General features: G+C 43.1%; 2 protein-coding genes across 3 annotated transcripts; one reads left to right on the forward strand and one right to left on the reverse strand.

Annotated features, from left to right (window-relative positions):
• Positions 1-1,291: 1,291 nt before the first annotated feature.
• Positions 1,292-7,237, reverse strand: LOC131942966 (uncharacterized). The gene is made up of 2 exons (XM_059302948.1): positions 7,129-7,237; positions 1,292-2,500 (listed from the first exon to the last, which is right to left on the reverse strand). The coding sequence occupies exon 2, from the start codon at positions 2,295-2,297 to the stop codon at positions 1,551-1,553; it is 747 nt and encodes a 248-aa protein (XP_059158931.1). The 5' UTR covers positions 2,298-2,500; positions 7,129-7,237; the 3' UTR covers positions 1,292-1,550.
• LOC131942952 (trans-L-3-hydroxyproline dehydratase-like) lies at positions 3,357-19,413 on the forward strand. Of its 2 annotated transcripts, none has more exons than XM_059302927.1 (7): positions 3,357-3,451; positions 14,761-14,940; positions 15,692-15,875; positions 16,938-17,091; positions 17,692-17,844; positions 18,333-18,469; positions 19,090-19,413. In XM_059302927.1, exons 2-7 carry the CDS (start codon positions 14,774-14,776, stop codon positions 19,351-19,353), a joined length of 1,059 nt encoding a protein of 352 aa, XP_059158910.1. In that variant the 5' UTR covers positions 3,357-3,451; positions 14,761-14,773; the 3' UTR covers positions 19,354-19,413. The 2 variants fall into 2 exon arrangements, with proteins under 2 accessions (XP_059158910.1, XP_059158917.1); XM_059302934.1 differs by lacking the exon at positions 3,357-3,451 and adding an exon at positions 12,983-13,074.
• The last annotated feature ends 4,180 nt before the right edge of the window (positions 19,414-23,593 follow it).

A 23,593-nucleotide genomic window follows, 5' to 3' on the forward strand; every position in this document is an offset into this window, starting at 1 on the left:
CAAGAGCGTGTCATTTCTACAAAAACATGTGTCATTTCCCTGTAGTTAGGTACAAGAACGTTTTATTTCTACAAAAAACCTGTGTCATTTCTGTGTTGTAGCTACAGAATCACCACCAGAAGTTGTACATAACAGCTAGCTAAGAAAATTATTTTTTAAAAAACCACAAAACATTTTAAAATTAGATAAATTATTTAAATTCTTGATCTTGTTCATCAATAATATATTTAACGTATCAATAAGACAACTACTGAACATATCAATACCATAATTGATAAACCTACAAAAGGATAGTCGCGATACCTATCGGTAATTTGAACAAAGTGCGCCAAAAAATTTGTTACTCTACGCCTGGCAGTAAAGTTTATAATTGCAAATATTTACATCGTTAAATGAAGATTTTTGTAGCATTTGTTGCTGTTCTCAGTAACAATTAATACAACGATGCGTTTGTTACGCTCAGTTACACAAAGCTTGCTACACTATTTGACAAATATAATTACTCAGTTACATAAAAGATTGTTATTAAATTAACGTATTCAGTACCCGTAGTGCGACTAAGTCTAAAACGTGTTTCAAACCTGATATAACAGGACATTTACATGACATTAAACAACAGGACAAAAGGTGTCTTCAGGAATTCATAAAACTAGAATACCCAACTACCCATAGATGTTGGCCTAAATAAAGTGGACAACATCCAGGCTTATGTACAAAAACAACTACATACAGACTAGCCAAGACTGGCCTTTACATACAGACTAGCCTAGACTGGCCTTTACATACAGACTAGCCTAGACTGGCCTTTACATACAGACTAGCCTAGACTGGCCTTTACATACAGACTAGCCTAGACTGGCCTTTACATACAGACTAGCCTAGACTGGTCTAAAAATGCAAGAGCCTAGACTGGCCTTTACATACAGACTAGCCTGAGTATCTTCTGTCATACCCTATTGGGCATCAACATTTATCTTTCTAATTTGTAAAGACGTCTTGAGTCACTAAGATTTACGCTGCTCGGTGGAGATATTTAAACAATGTCTTTCCGAGACTGAAGACATTGCAATGATTACATTTCTGTTTGGATTTTAATGGTTGAAAATAACATTTAAACGGTTGAAAAAATTTGTGACAAACAAAACACCGACTTTTTTATAATTTACAAACACCTTTATACACATAGATAATAAAAAAATTATATTGTACATAATTTTTGTCTAGCTAGATAGAAAATGGTTGTATTATAACAAAGACATCCTATTTAAGTTATACTGTCTTTTTAACTAGTGCCAATGACAGTACCTTCGTAGGCATTATCAAGTGGGACATAATCAACTAGGACATTATCAAGAAGAACATCTTCAAGTAGTAGTGCTTCAGACCCTACACTTTTGACATCCAAAATCCGAAGCCTTTTCTCTATTGAGGCAGAGTGGTCAGAGAAATGGTCAGTTTTCTGACCATCACAACGTACAGCCTGAGTGGTTGATGTCCAGCATCAGTAGGTCAACGTGAGCTCGTATTTCTGGTGCCTCGAGGTCACGTGGTCAGTCCTCATCGCTGTTGTAGCTAGACCGTGGGGTGGGAGGTGTTAGAGAGGGGGACGGGGCAGCAGGGCGAGCGGGAGGGTCGCCACGCATGATTGGAGGTAGCTGCGGCAAGGGTCTAGGGCGCAGAAGCTGCGCGCCCCTAGAGGTGCCGTTGTTGAACCGTGGGGTGGGAGCGACTGACGCCGTCTGTTCGGGGAGATCCCGAGAGCTCAAGTTTGTCGTCTGATCGTCTGCTGACGTCGACTTCCGGTTTGTAAATACGGCCTCAGCCAAATCTGCTTCGTGTCGTTTGGGCCCCGTGAAGGAGTTATCGAATCTTTGTACTGAAGGGAGCTCACCCTCCGCACATTGCTGGTGATCTACGCCGCCATCTTCGTCGTCAGTTGACGACAGCCCGACAGGATTCGTCAGGAATCTAGACGTCATCATGTCATGTGACATATCTGATGAATTTCCCGTGACGTCAAATGACATGTCATTGCTATTCACCCCTCCGATGGCCGGCAAAACGGACTTCCTCTGTAGCCCGTGCGGACCGTGAATGTCCGGCCGCTGAAACTCCCGGACAAAGCGAATGATCTCATCCGTGCTGGGGTCGTACCGTCTCTGTCTGGGCCCAGACCTAAAGGCAGGGGAGATAGCTCTGGCTGGCCTCATGTTGTCCGTGTATCGTTCATCCTTGGTTGTCGTTCTTTCATGGCGCGGCGATGTGGACGCAGGAGTTTGGCTGTTTTTCAACTTCATCCCCGACTGGCTAAATCATCCTCCAACTTACTCGGTAGCTTTTTCTACGTTTTTTAATCCTGCGTTATACACGGCTAAGTTGATTTAATTGTAGAACTATTTTAGAAATATAAGTAATCAAGTGAAGCTTCAATAAACGTCCACAGCGATTCATTAGAAAACTTCGCACGGAGTCAAGCGTTGTTTACATCTTTGTGCACCACCTGCAAAACATAAAAACGTCAACTATTAAAGCCTTACAGTAAATTCTTTCTTGCTAAATTATATACTAAAGTATTACGGTAAAATGACTTTAATCAGCAGTATAACACACATTTATTTTCGATTTGAGAGATGATTTACTGTACTATACCAACATCATGCGACATTATGTACAGATGATGTGCTGTACTATACCAACATCTTGCGACATCATGTACAGATGATGTGCTGTACTATTTCAACATCATGTACAAATGATGTGCTGTACTATAATAACATCATGCGACATCATGTACAGATGATGTGCTGTACTATACCAACATCATACGACATCATGTACAGATGATTTGCTGTACTATACCAACATCATGTACAAATGATGTGCTGTACTATACCAACATCATACGACATCATGTACAGATGATTTGCTGTACTATACCAACATCATGTACAGATGATGTGCTGTACTATACCAACATCATGTACAGATGGTGTGCTGTACTATACCAACATCATGTACAGATGATGTGCTGTACTATACCAACATCATGTACAAATGATGTGCTGTACTATAATAACATCATGCGACATCATGTACAGATGATGTGCTGTACTATACCAACATCATATACAGATGATGTGCTGTACTATATCAACATCATGTACAGATGATGTGCTGTACTATACCAACATCATGTACAGATGATGTGCTGTACTATACCAACATCATGTACAGATGATGTGCTGTACTATACCAACATCATGCGACATCATGAAGCCAACAGAACAATGACCGTAACGAATACAGTAAACACGCTAGCAAGTACCGAGGGAATCAAACAGTCACAACTTGCTATACAACACGCGCTGTTAATTAAGGGCTTGCTAATTAGTAAAGCTATCAACTCGTAGTTTTCTTATAGCAAATCCACATTGTCAATATATCTAATTAGGTAAGTAATTTTCTTGTATTTTCATATCATAAGCCTGCACTCCAGTTTTAGTTGCTCGGCCTGTGTATTGTTCAGTAAGAATAACTTTCACATATCTTCTGTGCTAGTTCACTCATACATGGGATAAACAAAACCGTTGTGTTCAATCATTAGAGAACATCGAATAAGCAGAATCTCCATTTGGGAACTTATGACTTAATCATTGTTTAACACTCAAATCAGCCTGTGTTTATGTATCCCTCCTCTCGCGTGTTTATGTTTGTATCACATCTTAAAGCCAACTTAATGTTGACAGCATACAAAAAATACAGTCCATTCCCTCCTCTCGCGTGTTTATGTTTGTATCACATCTTAAAGCCAACTTAATGTTGACAGCATACAAAAAATACAGTCCATTCCCTCCTCTCGCGTGTTTATGTTTGTACCACATCTTAAAGCCAACTTAATGTTGACAGCATACAAAAAATACAGTCCATTCCCTCCTCTCGCGTGTTTATGTTTGTACCACATCTTAAAGCCAACTTAATGTTGACAGCATACAAAAAATACAGTCCATTCCCTCCTCTCGCGTGTTTATGTTTGTACCACATCTTAAAGCCAACTTAATGTTGACATCATACAAAAAATACAGTCCATTCCCTCCTCTCGCGTGTTTATGTTTGTACCACATCTTAAAGCCAACTTAATGTTGACAGCATACAAAAAATACAGTCCATTCCCTCCTCTCGCGTGTTTATGTTTGTACCACATCTTAAAGCCAACTTAATGTTGACATCATACAAAAAATACAGTCCATTCCCTCCTCTCGCGTGTTTATATTTGTACCACATCTTAAAGCCAACTTAATGTTGACAGCATACAAAAAATACAGTCCATTCCCTCCTCTCGCGTGTTTATGTTTGTACCACATCTTAAAGCCAACTTAATGTTGACATCATACAAAAAATACAGTCCATTCCCTCCTCTCGCGTGTTTATATTTGTACCACATCTTAAAGCCAACTTAATGTTGACAGCATACAAAAAATACAGTCCATTCCCTCCTCTCGCGTGTTTATGTTTGTACCACATCTTAAAGCCAACTTAATGTTGACATCATACAAAAAATACAGTCCATTCCCTCCTCTCGCGTGTTTATATTTGTACCACATCTTAAAGCCAACTTAATGTTGACAGCATACAAAAAATACAGTCCATTCCCTCCTCTCGCGTGTTTATGTTTGTACCACATCTTAAAGCCAACTTAATGTTGACATCATACAAAAAATACAGTCCATTCCCTCCTCTCGCGTGTTTATATTTGTACCACATCTTAAAGCCAACTTAATGTTGACAGCATACAAAAAATACAGTCCATTCCCTCCTCTCGCGTGTTTATGTTTGTACCACATCTTAAAGCCAACTTAATGTTGACAGCATACAAAAAATACAGTCCATTCCCTCCTCTGGTCATATTAATTTATTATCACGAGAATGTTCATGGGCATCAGGGAGATATTGTGTCACATTATATTGTCCAGATGTACGGAAAATATTGTGTCACATTATATTGTCCAGATGTACGGAAAATATTGTGTCACATTATGTTGTCTAGGTGTACGGAAAATATTGTGTCACATTATATTGTCCAGATGTACGGAAAATATTGTGTCACATTATATTGTCCAGATGTACGGAAAATATTGTGTCACATTATATTGTCCAGATGTACGGAAAATATTGTGTCACATTATATTGTCCAGATGTACGGAAAATATTGTGTCACATTATATTGTCCAGATGTACGGAAAATATTGTGTCACATTATATTGTCCAGATGTACGGAAAATATTGTGTCACATTATGTTGTCCAGATGTACGGAAAATATTGTGTCACATTATATTGTCCAGATGTACGGAAAATATTGTGTCACATTATATTGTCCATATGTACTATTGCAATTTACAGATTTACTTCACTGTACGAACAATATTAAGTAGGAATGATTGTGTCTAAAACATTATCAAACTGTTTTTTTTTTATTCTATACTTACGGTTTGTATCTGTCAGTGGCTATTAGGCGCATTAAATCATGCTGGTAAATTAAACTAATTAACAAACGTAATTAAACGATTGCTTTGCTTTATATAAATAAATGTGTTGTATATATACAACCACAACACACCCAACACTGACACTGCTAATGTGCACTAAACACAAGCCCGTGTCACCAGAACACAACCCTTTGAACACACTGCCATTCAGGAGCAGATAACCAATGCCATCAGGTTCGATAACTCTCCTGAACAAGACAGACAAAAGTTGGTGACTCGCTACTTATCGTGGCACAAGCTCTCCAATGTTCGGCGATTGCCGAGTTCTTGTGACACTCGTCTGTCGCTGGTGCCATCACGTGACACGGGCTGACTGTGGCAGCAATCAATCAATAAGTTGAACAGCCAAACAAACATTGTCTGACTTGATTGGATTGTATCAGACGGTTATTCAGACCGCCTGATGTTCTGTTTGAATTGTTTTTACATGCTAGTTTCACGACGTGATGTTTGAATTGTTCTGTCACGCTAGTTTGAATTGTTCTGTCACGCTAGTTTCAATTGTTCTGTCACGCTTGTTTGAATAGTCCTGTCACGCTAGTTTGAATTGTTCTGTCACGCTAGTTTGAATTGTTCTGTCACGCTAGTTTGAATTGTTCTGTCACGCTAGTTTGAATTGTTCTGCCACGCTAGTTTGAATTGTTCTGTCACGCTAGTTTCACCACGTGATGTTTGAATTGTTCTGTCACGCTAGTTTCAATTGTTCTGTCACGTTAGTTTGATCACGTGATGTTTGAATAGCTCTGTCACGTTAGTTTCAATTGGTCTGTCACGTTAGTTCACCACGTGACCTGTTATGTCACGATTTAATCACTCGGGAAAGTTCGAGAATTTTGGCAAGACGCTAAGGGGACATGACTGTCACCAAGACAAACTGAATAAGTGTCACTGCCTAAATATTCAAGTTAGATGTTTCAGCGATCAAAGTACAGTAACGCAGATAACTCAGTAATGATAGGCTCACTGGACGCTGTAAAAACATAGACCATTTAAAATATTTTTTAATGTATTGTTTTGAGAAGCACTGTAAAATTTATTGTCTATTTTACCTACATTTATGTATTTCCAAAACAAGTGTCATCTTTGGTAGGGAATTTGTTTCATAATAGTGTTTATTATAAAAGTAAATTAGTAGATCTGCGAATTTTCCTGATATAAGCATTGGTAATATTTACAGCAAGATCACATAAATTATTTTTAGAAACTGTTTTTATTGAAACTCTAGACCTAGTTGGACAAACCGTATCAGCACCGTATCAAATGGTATAGTTAGTAATGCACATATCGCTGTTTGGGTGAGGGTTACGTTAGGATTAGGGTATTAAGCACAAGTACAATTTTAACATAATGTTCAAAGATTTCTAGATCTACAATTGGTAATTTCTAAAATCGAGTATGGAAAACTTCTCGTTAGTGTTTCGTGTTTTATCTTACCTAGATCTAGATCTCCACAGCGAAACTCGAGTAATAAATTGTATTGGCATTAAATATGAGAATGTGTATGAAATGCTAGGTCTAGTGCTAAAAACACACAGTAAGTATTTCCTAAGGAACTAATTGTGCAAACATAATACTTAATTTTACCTGTAAAAATGAACGCTCTTTCATTGCCCCGTCGAATTCATTTAGTGAAGCGATTGATTTTTGTCTAGTTCTGCTAGGCCGAGTGCTACCTTCGTCAGCAGAGTGGAGAAGATAAGGGGCGCAACTCGTGCTAGCTTACGGCGCCGCGGACAAAGGGGAGACTATCAATAGGTTTCTTGTTATGAATAGGGCACAGATATTGGAAAGTTGTCGTGTATCAAATAACACGGTGGGAGAGGGGGAATGGGTGGTATGAGAATGTATATAGACGACTAGTTATAGAGCTTTTAAAAAAAAAACACTGGAAAGCTTAAACAACATGCAAATCGTAGTTTCTAACCTTAGCCAATTAAGCAGAAACAGAAAATTAAAAGTTAGGATGTTTTTATATAACTTCGACCTGAGTGGGAGTTTTCAACCGTTTACATTTACGAATGAGTTGTGTGTAAAGAACTGTTGTGATACTTTTCTTTTTAATATCGTGGTTATATTTAGAACAGTCAGTTAGCTGGGTAAAGTCATGTAGATTTACAACAGTTCGTTGGCTAAAGTCATATAGATAGACAACCGATATTGTATGCAGGGCAGGGACAATAAGACAAAATAACCTTCCCAACCATCCGTGATATTTACCAATGGTTCTATCCTCGACTAGATGCTAACCCGAAAGTCTCGGGTTCGGATCTTTGGCTCAAGGCCAAGGGACATACGTGAATTTACAGAGCTCTAATGGGGATCTGAGTTTACTAATTACTTTAATTAGCAATGTCAAGCTAGATTAAATGGATGCTTTAGAGAGGTCAGCTACACAGAAATTAAAACGAGGCTTGTCACAAGTTTGAACATTTTCAACTTACATTTCAGTCAGTAACTATTCTACTTGTGGACATACGTAATTCTACTTGCTACTTGCAGACAGTGATAGCATCACAAAAGTTAGAATCCCTCTCACAATATCCATGACATCGCCAAAGTTAGAATCCCACTCACCTAACTCCATGACATCACCAACCATGACATCACCAAAGCTAGAATCCCACTCACCTACCTCCGTGACATCACCAAAGTTAGAATCCCACTCACAATATCCGTGACATCACCAAAGTTAGAATCCCACTCACCTACCTGTGTGACATGGCCAAAGTTAGAATCCCACTCACCTACCTGTGTAACATCACCAAAGTTAGAATCCCACTCACCTACCTGTGTAACATCACCAAAGTTAGAATTCCACTCACCTACCTGTGTAACATCACCAAAGTTAGAATTCCACTCACCTACCTGTGTAACATCACCAAAGTTAGAATTCCACTCACCTACCTCCGTGACATCACCAAAGTTAGAATCCCACTCACCTACCTGTGTGACATCACCAAAGTTAGAATCCCACTCACCTACCTGTGTGACATCACCAAAGTTAGAATCCCACTCACCTACCTCCGTGACATCACCAAAGTTAGAATCCCACTCACAATATCCGTGACATCACCAAAGTTAGAATCCCACTCACCTACCTGTGTGACATGGCCAAAGTTAGAATCCCACTCACCTACCTGTGTAACATCACCAAAGTTAGAATCCCACTCACCTACCTGTGTAACATCACCAAAGTTAGAATTCCACTCACCTACCTGTGTAACATCACCAAAGTTAGAATTCCACTCACCTACCTGTGTAACATCACCAAAGTTAGAATTCCACTCACCTACCTCCGTGACATCACCAAAGTTAGAATCCCACTCACCTACCTGTGTGACATCACCAAAGTTAGAATCCCACTCACCTACCTGTGTGACATCACCAAAGTTAGAATCCCACTCACCTACCTCCGTGACATCACCAAAGTTAGAATCCCACTCACCTACCTGTGTGACATCACCAAAGTTAGAATCCCACTCACCTACCTCCGTGACATCACCAAAGTTAGAATCCCACTCACCTACCTCCGTGACGTCACCAAAGTTAGAATCCCACTCGCCTACCCGTGTGACATCACCAAAGTTAGAATCCCACTAACCTACCTCCGTGACATCACCAAAGTTAGAATCCCACTCACCTACCTATGTGACATCACCAAAGTTAGAATCCCACTCACCTACCTGTGTGACATCACCAAAGTTAGAATTCCACTCACCTACCTGTGTGACGTCACCAAAGTTAGAATCCAACTCACAACCTCCATGACATCACAAAAGTTAGAATCCCACTCACCTACCTCCGTGACGTCACCAAAGTTAGAATCCCACTCACAACCTCCATGACATCACAAAAGTTAGAATCCCACTCACAACCTCCATGACATCACCGAAGTTAGAATCCCACTCACCTACCTCCGTGACGTCACCAAAGTTAGAATCCCACTCACAACCTCCATGACATCACAAAAGTTAGAATCCCACTCACAACCTCCATGACATCACAAAAGTTAGAATCCCACTCACAACCTCCATGACATCACAAAAGTTAGAATCCCACTCACAATCTCCGTGACATCACCAAAGTTAAAATCCCACTCACCTACCTACGTGTGGTAACAATGTGGTCGGGCGAGCGACGACCGGAATGTTCGAGCCAAAGAAACCGTCAAACCTCCCCGGCCTTAGCGCGTCAACTTCTGACAGATATTCTCTCTGCTGGGTAATCGATTACTTCCGATCCTTGAGACACGACGGCACACTGTTGAAAGTTCCACTTGACAAAGTACAGTCAGGTTAAACTGTCTAAAATGGAAAGACATTCAAACATTCAGAAAAGTGTTTCTTTTAACTGATCATGATGGATATTTTTAGAATCCGCGTTTTCGTTCATATTCAGTTGATAGTTCGTTGAAAGCTAGTTCATAAAAAGATTATAAAGAGAGTTTAAAACAATAGGGCCTACATTAGTTTAGATAATCAAAGAAAAAAAAACGTATGTATTTAGTGCATTGTTTACATTAACTTGTTTGAAAAATAGAATATGGAATAGCAAACTAATAAGATAATCGAATACATTTAGAAACCGTAATCGTAATCTAATAAGGTTTGTCGAATCGGTTTAAAATAAGGAATCGCAAACTGATAAGATAGTCGAATCTGTCCAGAGCAGGGTATCGCAGTGCCACCTTTAAGGCGAGCTTGACCTGGAATCACTGGAGATCGATCGCGATTTCTCCTGTCGTCAATCACAGCTGTGACAGTCAGGGACTGAACAAACAAACCTTGTGTGACATCCAAGGACTGAACAAATAAACCTTGTGTGACAGCCAGGGACTGAACAAACAAACCTTGTGTGACATCCAAGGACTGAACAAATAAACCTTGTGTGACAGCCAGGGATTGAACAAATAAACCTTGTGTGACAGCCAGGGACTGAACAAATAAACCTTGTGTGACAGCCAGGGACTGAACAAATAAACCTTGTGTGACAGCCAGGGATTGAATAAATAAACCTTGTGTGACAGTCAGGGACTGAACAAATAAACCTTGTGTGACAGCCAGGGACTGAACAAATAAACCTTGTGTGACAGCCAGAGATTGAATACATAAACCTTGTGTGACAGTCAGGGACTGAACAAATAAACCTTGTGTGACAGTCAGGGACTGAACAAATAAACCTTGTGTGACAGCCAGGGACTGAACAAATAAACCTTGTGTGACAGTCAGGGACTGAACAAATAAACCTTGTGTGACAGTCAGGGACTGAACAAATAAACCTTGTGTGACAGTCAGGGACTGAACAAATAAACCTTGTGTGACAGCCAGGGACTGAACAAATAAACCTTGTGTGACAGCCAGGGACTGAACAAATAAACCTTGTCGTTCAGAATATACAGCCACTATGTTCTGTTGAACAATTGATCTATGGAACAATAAATCTAAAGAACAAATAAACCTTGTGTGACAGCCAGGGACTGAACAAACCTTGTGTGACAGCCAGGGACTGAACAAATAAACCTTGTGTGACAGTCAGGGACTGAACAAATAAACCTTGTGTGACAGCCAGGGACTGAACAAACCTTGTGTGACAGCCACACTGAACAAATAAACCTATTGTGACAGCCAGGGACTGAACAAATAAACCTTGTGTGACAGTCAGGGACTGAACAAATAAACCTTGTGTAACAGCCAGGGACTGAACAAATAAACCTTGTCGTTCAGAATATACAGCCACTATGTTCTGTTGAACAATTGATCTATGGAACAATAAATCTATATATCTAGGATACAATATATATATTTCATTTCAGGGTTTTTCAAGGGTCAGATAACAAGCTCATATGTATTCTAAAGACCCTCCATTCAGATTTGCATCCCCCCTCAATAATCTTTTAGTACGGCACTTTCTTTTCTCGGTAATCTATTTGTGTTCTCCCTAGGAGAGACCTGAAGACTGTGGCATGGGCCGCCACAGATCATGGGCCGTCATCGGTGGCTCTCAGTCTTTATGAGCCGTCATAGATGGCTCTCAATCTTCATGGGCCATCATAGATGGCTCTCAATCTTCATGGGGCGTCATGGGTGGCTCTCAGAATTCATGGGCCGTCATAATTGGCTCTCAGTCTTCATAGGCCTTCATAGATTGTTCTCAATTCTCATGGGCCGTCATGGGTGGCTCTCAATCTTCATGGGCTCTCAATATTCATGGGCCGTCATAGATGGCTCTCAATCTTCTTAGGTCGTCATAGATGGCTCTCAATCTTTATGGGCCCTGGGGTGGCTTTCAATATTTATTAGCCCTGAGATTGCTTACATAAACTATAAAGCCACCAATCACCACTTGGCGACACTGTAAGCCCCTTGTCATGCTGATTTCGTTTGATTTATGTCGTGTCGTTAGCGAGTGTGCTCTCAAGTTATGTCACCTGATCTACATACACTGAGGTCAAACGACAGAGGTCACTGCTTGGTCGACCTCGGTCACTGGACTGTCCACTCTGTTTCAGTTGGCTGTGTTGGCACATCTCTGTTAGAGCCGTTATAATATCAGGACAACCCCAGGGGTACGTGACAACCACACGGCCACATGACTATAACAGGATCATATGACAACCACACGGCCACATGACTATAACAGGATCATATGACAACCACACGGCCACATGACTATAACAGGATCATATGACAACCACACGGCCACATGACAACCACACGACCAAATGACAACCACACGGCCACATGACAACCACACGGCCACATGACAACCACACGGCCACATGACAACCACAGGACCACATGACAACCACACTACCACATGACAACAACACGGCCACATGACAACCACACGGCCACATGACAACCACACGGCCACATGACAACAACACGGCCACATGACAATAAAATAGGGCCACATGACAATAAAATAGGGCCACATGACAACCACACGGCCACATGACAACCACGCTACCACATGCCTAGATCAGGACCACAAGTGACATCCACACCACAGAACCACATGACATTAAAACCAGCTACAGGACCATACGTCAGTGACCACCATACAATAACCACCTTTTAAAGAACACTTTCATAGACCAAATTTCAAAAACCACTTTATAAAGACCACCTTATAAAACTCATCTTATTTTTTTAAAAAAAAACATTTTACAAATCCGCATCTTACCAAAAAAAAAAACACTTTACAAAGGCCTCCTTTAAAAAAACCACCTTTAAAAACACCTTTCAAAGACTAACTTTCAAAAACCACCTTTTAAATCCCACCTAACATCCACCACACAATCTACGAGAACAACACCCTGACTGTCCCCTAACCAACACCAACGTGATGACGTCAATATCGTGACCTAGTTACACTTGTTTACTTGTTTACCTGACGTTGTCACAGTGTATGTTAAAACAACTTGGCTTTTGTTGTCCCCTGAAGTAAACATTGAGTTGACATTGTGTCCACGTTTTGATATATGGACTATTAGTTTTCGCGGACACAAAACAAGACAGATATTCAAAAGTAAGCCTTCAAATATATACATGTATAAATGTCTTAGTTATTTCACTTCACAACTTCTCGTATTTAGATCAGAGTTTCTTCCAGGCATCTCTTCGGGGGGCTAAGAGCCTAAGACCCCCCCCCCCCGGAGAAAGACTACCGTCCCCCATCCCCCACGAAATGGAATTTATATATATATATTTATATATTTTAGTCCGCACCCCCCCCCGATGATTTCAAGTGCTCCCCCCCCCCCCCCCCCCGGAGAAAAAAGTCTGGAAGAAACACTGATTTAGATCATTTTGGAATGGAATTACCAATCATCCTTCGTGTGTTTTTTTTAACTTTCTCGTATATACGAAGTATAGAGAAAGTATTGTAATCGTGCACAAACATAACTTGAAATTTTAACAATTTTCACCGTTTTACTCCTCAGTCCTTCATCACATCCGGAGTATAGAGGACTTATTTTAATCAGGCAAAAATTATAAATACAAATATATAAACGTCTTGGCGTTTTATGCGTTATCGAGTCGTAAAAACTGGACTTTGCAATTCTGTCCGTATGTCTGTGTGTCTGTGTGTCTGTCTGTGTGTAAACACGATAACTTGAGTACCGTTACAGCTAGGTTGATGTAATTTCATATATAAGTATTTTATCAAAATCGTAGATCCTGATCAACTTTTGAGCGATTTCCGATAACCGGAAGTGGTACTTTTTCTACTTTGAATTTTTCAAAAGCATATAAATTGCGTACTATTTTAGATAGATGCATGAAATTTCACACGTAAGTAAAAGATCTAATTATCTACCTTCTGTCAAACTTTGAGTAATTTCCGTTGACCGGAAGTACTAATTTACGCTATTTCCGATTTCTCAAAAAATGCATGTAAATTTATAAAGTACTAATAATATCCCACACTTTTATACACATTTTATTAGGCGTTCACTTGGTGTGGGACGGAGTGGTGTAGCTGTAGAGAGCTGGACTGCTAACCCGTTAGTTTCGAGTTCGAATCCGAGTTCAAGTCAGTAGACCGTCCCTGAGTCCACCCAACTCTGATGGGTACCTAACTCCTGTTAGGGAAAGTAAAGGCGGCTGGGTATAGTGCTGACCACACTATCTCTTCATATGCCGAGGTCACAGAAACAAGTGAACTCTACTTCACTTGCCCCATAGACCGTCAGGTTTGAAAGGGAAACTTTTCACTTTTTTTCCCAACATGATTCTATTCTATTATAAAAAGTTTAAGTAATTAAAAATGGATAACAAATATTGTCTATGTCCTGAGTTGCCATCCCTCGTAATTTTATATTAGAATATTCGAGAAAGTTTAGGGGAGATCACTCCCGGTTTATTTATTTTTTGTAATTGGGTGTTACTGTAGGGCAGCAGCCTAGAAGCTCCAGTTTTGTAGACGATATTTTGTCATTTGACCAGCTTGTAATGTGTTTTGTAGACGATATTTTGTCATTTGACCAGCTTGTAATGTGTTTTGTAGACGATATTTTGTCATTTGACCAGCGTGTAATGTGTTTTGTAGACGATATTTTGTCATTTGACCAGCTTGTAATGTGTTTTGTAGACGATATTTTGTCATTTGACCAGCGTGTAATGTGTTTTGTAGACGATATTTTGTCATTTGACCAGCTTGTAATGTGTTTTCTTTTACTTTTTCAACTCTCAGATTTTGTTTTTCTTTCAGGCTCTCAGACAAGATGACTGCAGTAGAGAAATGCGTGTTGCGCAGTCCAGAGCAGTATGAAGTCATTATAACGACGACAGAGATGCACACGGGCGGAGAGCCTCTGCGCATTTTGGAATCTGGATATCCGGTTCCTCGAGGGGAGACAATCCTGGATAAAATTGAAGATTTGAGGAAAAAGTTGAGTTTTTCCCCGTTCAGTAGCGTAAATGGAAGTTTAGAAACGATGTTATTGATTGGTAGACGCCAACTCATCAATTATGACCATTGGAAAAAAATGTCGTCCAGTAGCTTCCAAAATGTCTGAAATTCTTGGTTGCTGGAAATAAAGCGCACTTTAAAATAGTGTAGAATTTGAGATACTCAGGTTTACTGTAGGTGTATTTAGTTCAGAATGGAGTGCAAAAATCACACAAGTCACCATACGCAGTTAACTCAACAACAAAAAATTCCTTTAGCAAGCATTCTATTTTGAATAGTAGCTTCCACAAGTATATATTTCTAGCAACTTTGACCAGTACATGTTTCCATCAACTTGAACACTACATGTCTCTATCAACTTGACCATTGCGTGTTTCCATCAACTTGACCACTACATGTCTCTACTAACTTGACCACTGCGTGTTTCTATCAACTTCACCACTGCGTGTTTCCATCAGCTTGACCACTGCGTGTTTCCATCAACTTGACCACTGCGTGTTTCTATCAACTTGACCACTCCATGTTTCTATCAACTTGACCACTCCATGTCTCTATCAACTTGACCACTCCATGTCTCTATCAACTTGACCACTCCATGTCTCCATCAACTTGACCACTCCATGCCTCTATCAACTTGACCACTCCATGTCTCCATCAACTTGACCACTCCATGTCTCTATCAAATTAACCTGTCTATTTCTATGTACTGACCTTCACCTGTGTGTTTCAGCTTTGACCAGTACCGCAGGTTTGTTATTCTGGAACCCCACGGTCACCTCGACATGTACGCGGCACTACTGGTCCCCCCTGACCACCCTGATGCCCACATAGCGGTCATCTTCCTTCACAACGAGGGCTACTCGACCATGTGTGGCCACGCTTGTATTGCGTTAGGCCGGTACGCTGTCGATAGGGTCAGTTGATGTAGTGGACATGGTAGTAGTGGGCATAGTAGTAGTGGACACGGTAGTAGTGGACAGGGTAGTTGTGGACAGGGTAGTTGTTGGCAGGGTAGTTGTGGACGGGGTAGTTGTTGGCAGGGTAGTTGTGGACGGGGTAGTTGTTGGCAGGGTAGTAGTGGACATGGTAGTAGTGGACACGGTAGTAGTGGACAGGGTAGTAGTGGACATGGTAGTAGTGGACAGGGTAGTAGTGGACAGGGTAGTAGTGGACAGGGTAGTAGTGGACATGGTAGTAGTGGACAGGGTAGTAGTGGACATGGTAGTAGTGGACAGGGTAGTAGTGGACATGGTAGTAGTGGACAGGGTAGTAGTGGACAGGGCAGTAGTGGACATGGTAGTAGTGGACAGGGTAGTAGTGGACATGGTAGTAGTGGACAGGGTAGTAGTGGACATGGTAGTAGTGGACAGGGTAGTAGTGGACAGGGTAGTAGTGGACAGGGTAGTAGTGGACAGGGTAGTAGTGGACATGGTAGTAGTGGACAGGGTAGTAGTGGACATGGTAGTAGTGGACAGGGTAGTTGTAGACAGGCTGGGAATGAACAGGATAGCTGTGGAGAGGGAAGTTATTTATATGAACAATGGTGTCACGAGGTCGGGTGTCACCAGCAGGTGGGGTAACTGCGCGTGTCAACCCACCACCTAAAAAATTAGCATTTTCGTTTTGGTGTCACCCCCCCCCCCCCCTCCTCTATTTTGTTATTGAAACTGGATAAAACATTGTTTTGAAATGCAGATGTATGTGTCATCGTTATAATATAATTTTTATAATTTATATAAATTATCGTTTACGTTTCGTTTTTTATATGTATAAATATTTTTAATTGATTTCATTTCTGTGACAGTTAAAGAAAAAAAACACCTGAGTATATTATTATTCCTGTCATCATCGCATCCTATATCTAACACGATGATAATAACGATACCTCGCGCTAACACGGTTAACACCAGCGTCAACACAAACCAACCAGCCTCCTCCAGCCCCAGACTACAACTGTTTGACGTGTTGATCCCCAGGGTCTGGTGTCCACCACCCACGCGTCAGATATCCAGGTCAACATCCAGGTGCCGTGCGGCCTGGTCAAGGCTTTTGTGGAGGTCTGCCGGGCCGAGGTGCCGAGGACAGCTCGAGTCAGATTTGAAAGTGTCCCTTCCTTTGTTGTCGCGACAGGTTCGTTCTTGCTGCTGCCTGCTCACCTTCCACCCCCCCCCCCCACAGGTGTTTGTCTGTACATGACGTCATCGTCTCACCTATCGGCTTACAATGTTATACAACACCAGACCACAGCTTTCTAAAATGACGTCATTCCCCCCCCCCCCCACCCTGCCTTTCTTCACGTATCGTATCGTCAAATTACTCCCTACATCACTACGTGTATGACGTCATTTCCGTTTTACACCCCCGTTCCCCACCCCGATTCGTAATTTCAAAGAAAAATATTGAATGATCTCAAGTAGCAAGTTCAGTTATGGTAATTTATATCTTGTCATGTAGCTTGTTATTAAAGTAAGTGAACAGCGGAGTGAACGTATCTGCAAAACAAATACCCATGTGGGTGCCATGTTGCTTATATTCTTCGTCACATGGCTGTCATGTGATATTTGTTTACTAATATTGGCAGTAGGCCTTTATTGATAATTATGAATTTTGTCGTACTCACGTTCGTGGTTTTTGTTATGGAGTAGACGGGGGTTGGGGGGGGGGGTTGTGTTATTATGATTTTAAGCGTTCAATGATGAATGAACTACATACTTTCTTTATCCTTAAAAGATGCCACGGTGGAGGTCAAGGGTCAAGGCCAAGTGAAGGTCGATGTGGCCTATGGAGGGGCGTTCTATGTTTTTGTGGCGGCCTCAGATGTGGGTGTTGATCTGAACCTCTCGCCCCTAGCGGACATACGCCAAGCTGCTACCAAAGTCAAAGGTGCGCTGGGATTCTTCATTTCTTAACCAGATGAGACTAGTGGGGACGCTGGGTGGGGCGGACAGGTGGGGAGGTTGGGTGTGGAGGCTGGGTGGGGAGGCTGGGTAGGGAGGTTGGTTGGGGAGGCCGGGTGGGGAGGCTGGGTTGGGAGGTTGGGTTGGGAGGTTGGTTGGGGAGGCTGGGTAGGGAGGCTGGGTTGGGAGGCTGGGTGGGGAGGTTAAGTGGGGAGGCAGGGTGGGGAGATTGGGTGGGGAGGTTGGGTGGGGAGGCAGGGTCGGGAGGCCGGGTGGGGAGGCATGGGTGAAGGTCTGGGAGTGGACTTGGGGGGAAGGGGTGAAGGTAGTCTGGTCAAGGAGGGTGAAGGTAGTCTGTGTAGGGGGGGGGGGGGTTGAAGAGAGCATTTTAAACGAGGTTAGTATTGATGGTGCTGAGCCCCAGATGTTTTAAACCAACCACCGACCCATGAAGAACCAATCTCTGCTCCCCAGAAGCTGCAGCCAAGACGTTTACTCTACACCACCCGACCACCCCGGCGTTTCTGTACGGGACGATGGTGGTAGACTCGCGGGGTCCGGCTAACCAAGATGGCGTCTCTCAACACGTCTGCATCTTTGCCGATGCTGAGGTCTCGTCTGCTTTTGAATTTGTCAAACATAAATTTAAATTAGAACGCCTTTAGCTTTTGCTATGATAAACGTGGTAACAATAATTAAATACAAATTTAAACATTAATTGTTTTAATGATGAGGAGCGGAAGAAATATTTCAGTAATGAAAGAGATTGAAGTGACACGTATCTCTCACTCTGGTATTGGGGGCCGATCGTTTGTTACGAGACTCACATAGCCGTCGAAAAACATGTTTTAAAATTATTTTAAATAACTTTGATGAGGGGGAGGATGGTGGAACTAGCTGTGGGATTATTGTGTAGATAAGCTCACTCTCGATTCGAACCTGACGGTCCGTGGGCAAATGAAGTAGAGTTCACCTGTTTCTTCGGCTTAGGAAGAAACTTGCATGCAGTCAATGAGTCATATAAGTTGGAACTTGGAACTGGAGATCATTATGATAAACAACCTGTAATATTGGTCTAGAACAAACAGACAAAAACACAAATCGTTTATTAATTATTTTAATAAAAAATTATATTCCTCAATTTTTTCTTTAAATCACCACTACAAAAACGATTTGCTTCCCCTTCTATCTTGTTTCGTTTGAATCGATTAATGTTTTATTTTTATCTCAGACGGACCGCTCGGCCTGTGGGTCGGGTACGACCGCCCGAGTCGCCCTCATGTATCACAAAGGTCACCTACGCCTGGGACAAAGCCACGCCTTCAGGAGCGGCGTCACGGGGGCCGAGTTTACGGCCCGAGCCCTAAGGACAGAGCAGGTTGGGGAGTACGGGGCAGTGGTTGTCCAAGTTCAAGGTCAAGGCTACTATACGGGAAGGACAACTTTGGCTTTGGAAAGAGGCGATGGATTGGGGGCTGGATTTGTAGTTCGTTAGTTTAGTTTGTGAAAGAAAATTAGATGTTCGATTGACATTTTCATGCATTCAACCATCAAACTTTATACCTAGATTATCATTTTTTTAAAAATCTATATAAGAATGTAAAAAAAAAAATGATTTATGTTGTTTTTTGTGTCGTGTCTTGCATGAAAAGTGTGTGAGTGACGGGGTTCAATCAACTAACAGGTCGCTAGAGACAACATCAAATAAATGGTAGTGTTTTACATATGGTAACATTAATGTGACGGTCACGTGATAACGAATAACCCTAGACAGGCCTCCTGTAAACTAGAAGTATGAGGGGAGGGGGTGAGATTAGCAGCTGATGATAATAATTTGATCACATGCTCAACGGCAAATTGAATTCAACAAATTATTAATTAGCTACACTCCTTTTCCATAACATTCCTGGTTATGTCACATCACCCACCCACACCCCCCCCCCCTTTTTCATCGTCCTTCCCTCGTCTCTTCCCCATATCGACCCCATGCCCCCCCCCACATCCTCTGCCTACCGACCCCATGCCTCCACATCCTCTACCGACCCCATGCCCCCACATCCTCTGCCTACCGACCCCAATGCCCCCCATCCTCTGTCTACCGACCCCAATGCCCCCCATCCTCTGCCTACCGACCCCAATGCCCCCACATCCTCTGCCTACCGACCCCATGCCCCCCATCCTCTGCCTACCGACCCCATGCCCCCATATCCTCTGCCTACCGACCCCATGCCCCACATCCTCTGTCTACCGACCCCAATGCCCCCACATCCTCTGCCTACCGACCCCATGCCCCCATCCTCTGCCTACCGACCCCATGCCCCCACATCCTCTGCCTACCGACCCCATGCCCCACATCCTCTGCCTACCGACCCCATGCCCCCACATCCTCTGTCTACCGACCCCATGCCCCATATCCTCTGCCTACCGACCATAATGCCCCCCATCCTCTGTCTACCGACCCCATGCCTCCACATCCTCTACCGACCCCATGCCCCCACATCCTCTGCCTACCGACCCCATGCCCCCACATCCTCTGCCTACCGACCCCATGCCCCCACATCCTCTGCCTACCGACCCCATGCCCCACATCCTCTGCCTACCGACCCCATGCCCCCACATCCTCTGCCTACCGACCCCATGCCCCCACATCCTCTGCCTACCGACCCCATGCCCCACATCCTCTGCCTACCGACCCCATGCCCCCACATCCTCTGTCTACCGACCCCATGCCCCATATCCTCTGCCTACCGACCCCAATGCCCCCCATCCTCTGTCTACCGACCCCATGCCTCCACATCCTCTACCGACCCCATGCCCTCACATCCTCTGTCTACCGACCCCATGCCCCCACATGTCTACCGACCCCATGCCCCACATCCTCTGTCTACCGACCCCATGCCCCACATCCTCTGTCTACCGACCCCATGCCCCACATCCTCTGCCTACCGACCCCATGCCCCCACATCCTCTGCCTACCGACCCCATGCCCCCACATGTCTACCGACCCCATGCCCCACATCCTCTGTCTACCGACCCCATGCCCCACATCCTCTGCCTACCGACCCCATGCCCCCACATCCTCTGCCTACCGACCCCATGCCCCACATCCTCTGCCTACCGACCCCATGCTCCCATATCCTCTGCCTACCGACCCCATGCCCCACATCCTCTGTCTACCGACCCCAATGCCCCCACATCCTCTGCCTACCGACCCCATGCCCCCCATCCTCTGCCTACCGACCCCATGCCCCCACATCCTCTGCCTACCGACCCCATGCCCCACATCCTCTGCCTACCGACCCCATGCCCCCACATCCTCTGCCTACCGACCCCATGCCCCCACATCCTCTGCCTACCGACCCCATGCCCCACATCCTCTGCCTACCGACCCCATGCCCCCACATCCTCTGCCTACCGACCCCATGCCCCCACATCCTCTGCCTACCGACCCCAATGCCCCCCATCCTCTGTCTACCGACCCCATGCACCCACATCCTCTGCCTACCGACCCCAATGCCCCCCATCCTCTGTCTACCGACCCCATGCCTCCACATCCTCTACCGACCCCGTGCCCCACATCCTCTGCCTACCGACCCCAATGCCCCACATCCACTGCCTACCGACCTTATATCCTCTGTCTACCGACCCCATGCCCCCATACCCTCTGCCTTCCAAGCCCATGTACCTACATCTCTTACGTACCGACCCCATGCCCCACATCCCCTTTCACAATAACAAAGCGATAGAAGCAGTGTGATATATGCATACTTTCCCAATCACCAGCCTCGATTTAAATCAGGTTAATTAAAATATAACTTACTGATAAGCCTCAATTTGGATCAACTTAATTAGGTGTGTCTTGATGTTCAAAGTCAGTTTGGACCAACGTTATAGAAGAGTGACTTACTGATCAGCCTCACTTTGGATCACGTGAATTGAAGTGTGAGAATAGTCGCCTTAGACCTAGAACATTGCTCAATAGTAGCAATGGTGGATTAACGGGTGGTTGCTTGTTAAGCTGCAGTCAGAGCCCTCGATTCAAGGGGTCTCAAACTATGTTTTATTATCAACATAGAGTTTAATTAATCAATTTCCTCGTTGTCACCTCCGCTAATTAAATGTTCAGCAACCCGTCAATTCCTTGATGCCACTTAAAAAATGGACGGCTGCTGACCAAATAGACTGGCCTTGATGACGGGGGTGGGGGAGGGTTATTGAAGATGTTCTCTTAAACATCTTCACCTCTTTTTTTCGTACTGACGCAATTAATAAAGTGGACAGAAAAATATGTCTTTCTGTAGCCCAATTTTCATCCAACACTACTTTCCCTAGCTTTGGGTGTCCTCTTTTTACAATTACCCCCCTCCACTAATAAGAATGTGCACTCTTCAAAGGGCATTTACCTCACTAATGTTGGAAGTCATCCCTTTACATCCCCCTCCCTTACATGGTCGGATATTAGCTTTTTAATGTGTATTTAACTCCCCTAGAGTAAGATGTGTGCTCTTTATAGTACACCAATTCTTACGCGATTGTATTTGACAGCGCCTATTAGTCAGCTACTTATGGTGTGTAGTTAAATACCCAAATATAATATAACTTACTATTTTATACTGGTAGGTGGAAATAAAAGCATGGGCGGCGCAAAAAAAACTCACATGAAGACTTAATTTGAGAGAACCAAGCATTTAAAGACCGACTTAGGGCAAACGTGCCTACCGCCCCCCCCCCCCTCGAACGAAATGAAATTTCTTCATTTCGTTCATTAACAGTGCCCTCCCCCCCCCCCCCCGAAAATTCCAAGTGCTCCCCCCCCCCCCCCCGGAGAAAAAGTCTGGAAGAAACACTGACTGCAGCTAGCGTGGCTAGGCCTATATAGCTCTGGATTAGATCACACTCAGAGTCTCTTCCACGCATCTCTTCGGGGGGGGGGGGGGGGGTCTTCGCCCCCGCCCCTTCCCCCCCCCCCCCCGAACGAAATGAAATTAATATAATTTATATAGAAAATATATACTTTTAACAGTGTCCGCCCCCCCCCCCCCCCCCGAAGAAAGTCTACCGCCCCCCCCCCCCCCCCGGAGAAAATAGTCTGGAAGAAACACTGATCACACTGATGGTGTGTGACTGTAGGCCTAAGCCTACTAGTCGCTATTGTTTAATATAAGTCAATAAGTCGTGGGTCTCGCTTTTGCTGTGTAGCTGTGTCATCTTTGTTTATTAAACATCTGTGTCATTTGTGTGACCGTTTGACGACCCTGTCTAGGTTATCTTTTGAAGAACTCGTGGCTTGCATTCGTTCAAACACGCACTTGTTTGTTTATTTTTTTACCATAATTAGATTTAATATTACTAAGCTAATGTTTTAGGTTATAAATAATTGTGATTAATACCAGTACCACTCTACATATGGAGTCTAGTAATTTTTACAATTTAAAATTCCTCTCAATAAATACATTTTAAATGTTTTTTAAAGCATCTCAAATTAAAACTAGATCTTGATTCCATAAATTGATTCAAATTCTAAGAATAAATGTTAGATGTACATAAAAAATAAAAATTAGAAATTAGTCAATTAACTGCCTCCGTGCGTCACCTTTTCACAACGTCCATACCAAAATTTGGGGCTATTGAAAAAGAAGAAGAAAATAGGCCGAGATAGCTGGTTGTCTTGGCAACTAAGAGTTATCGCGTTAGAAGATTTGAGACATCAGCAACCCAGCCTGGCTGTTCAATCA

The sequence above is a fragment of the Physella acuta genome, unplaced genomic scaffold (assembly GCF_028476545.2).
Source record: "Physella acuta isolate Inbredline_101_S28 unplaced genomic scaffold, ASM2847654v3 ptg000038l, whole genome shotgun sequence".
Lineage (NCBI taxonomy): Eukaryota > Metazoa > Mollusca > Gastropoda > Physidae > Physella > Physella acuta.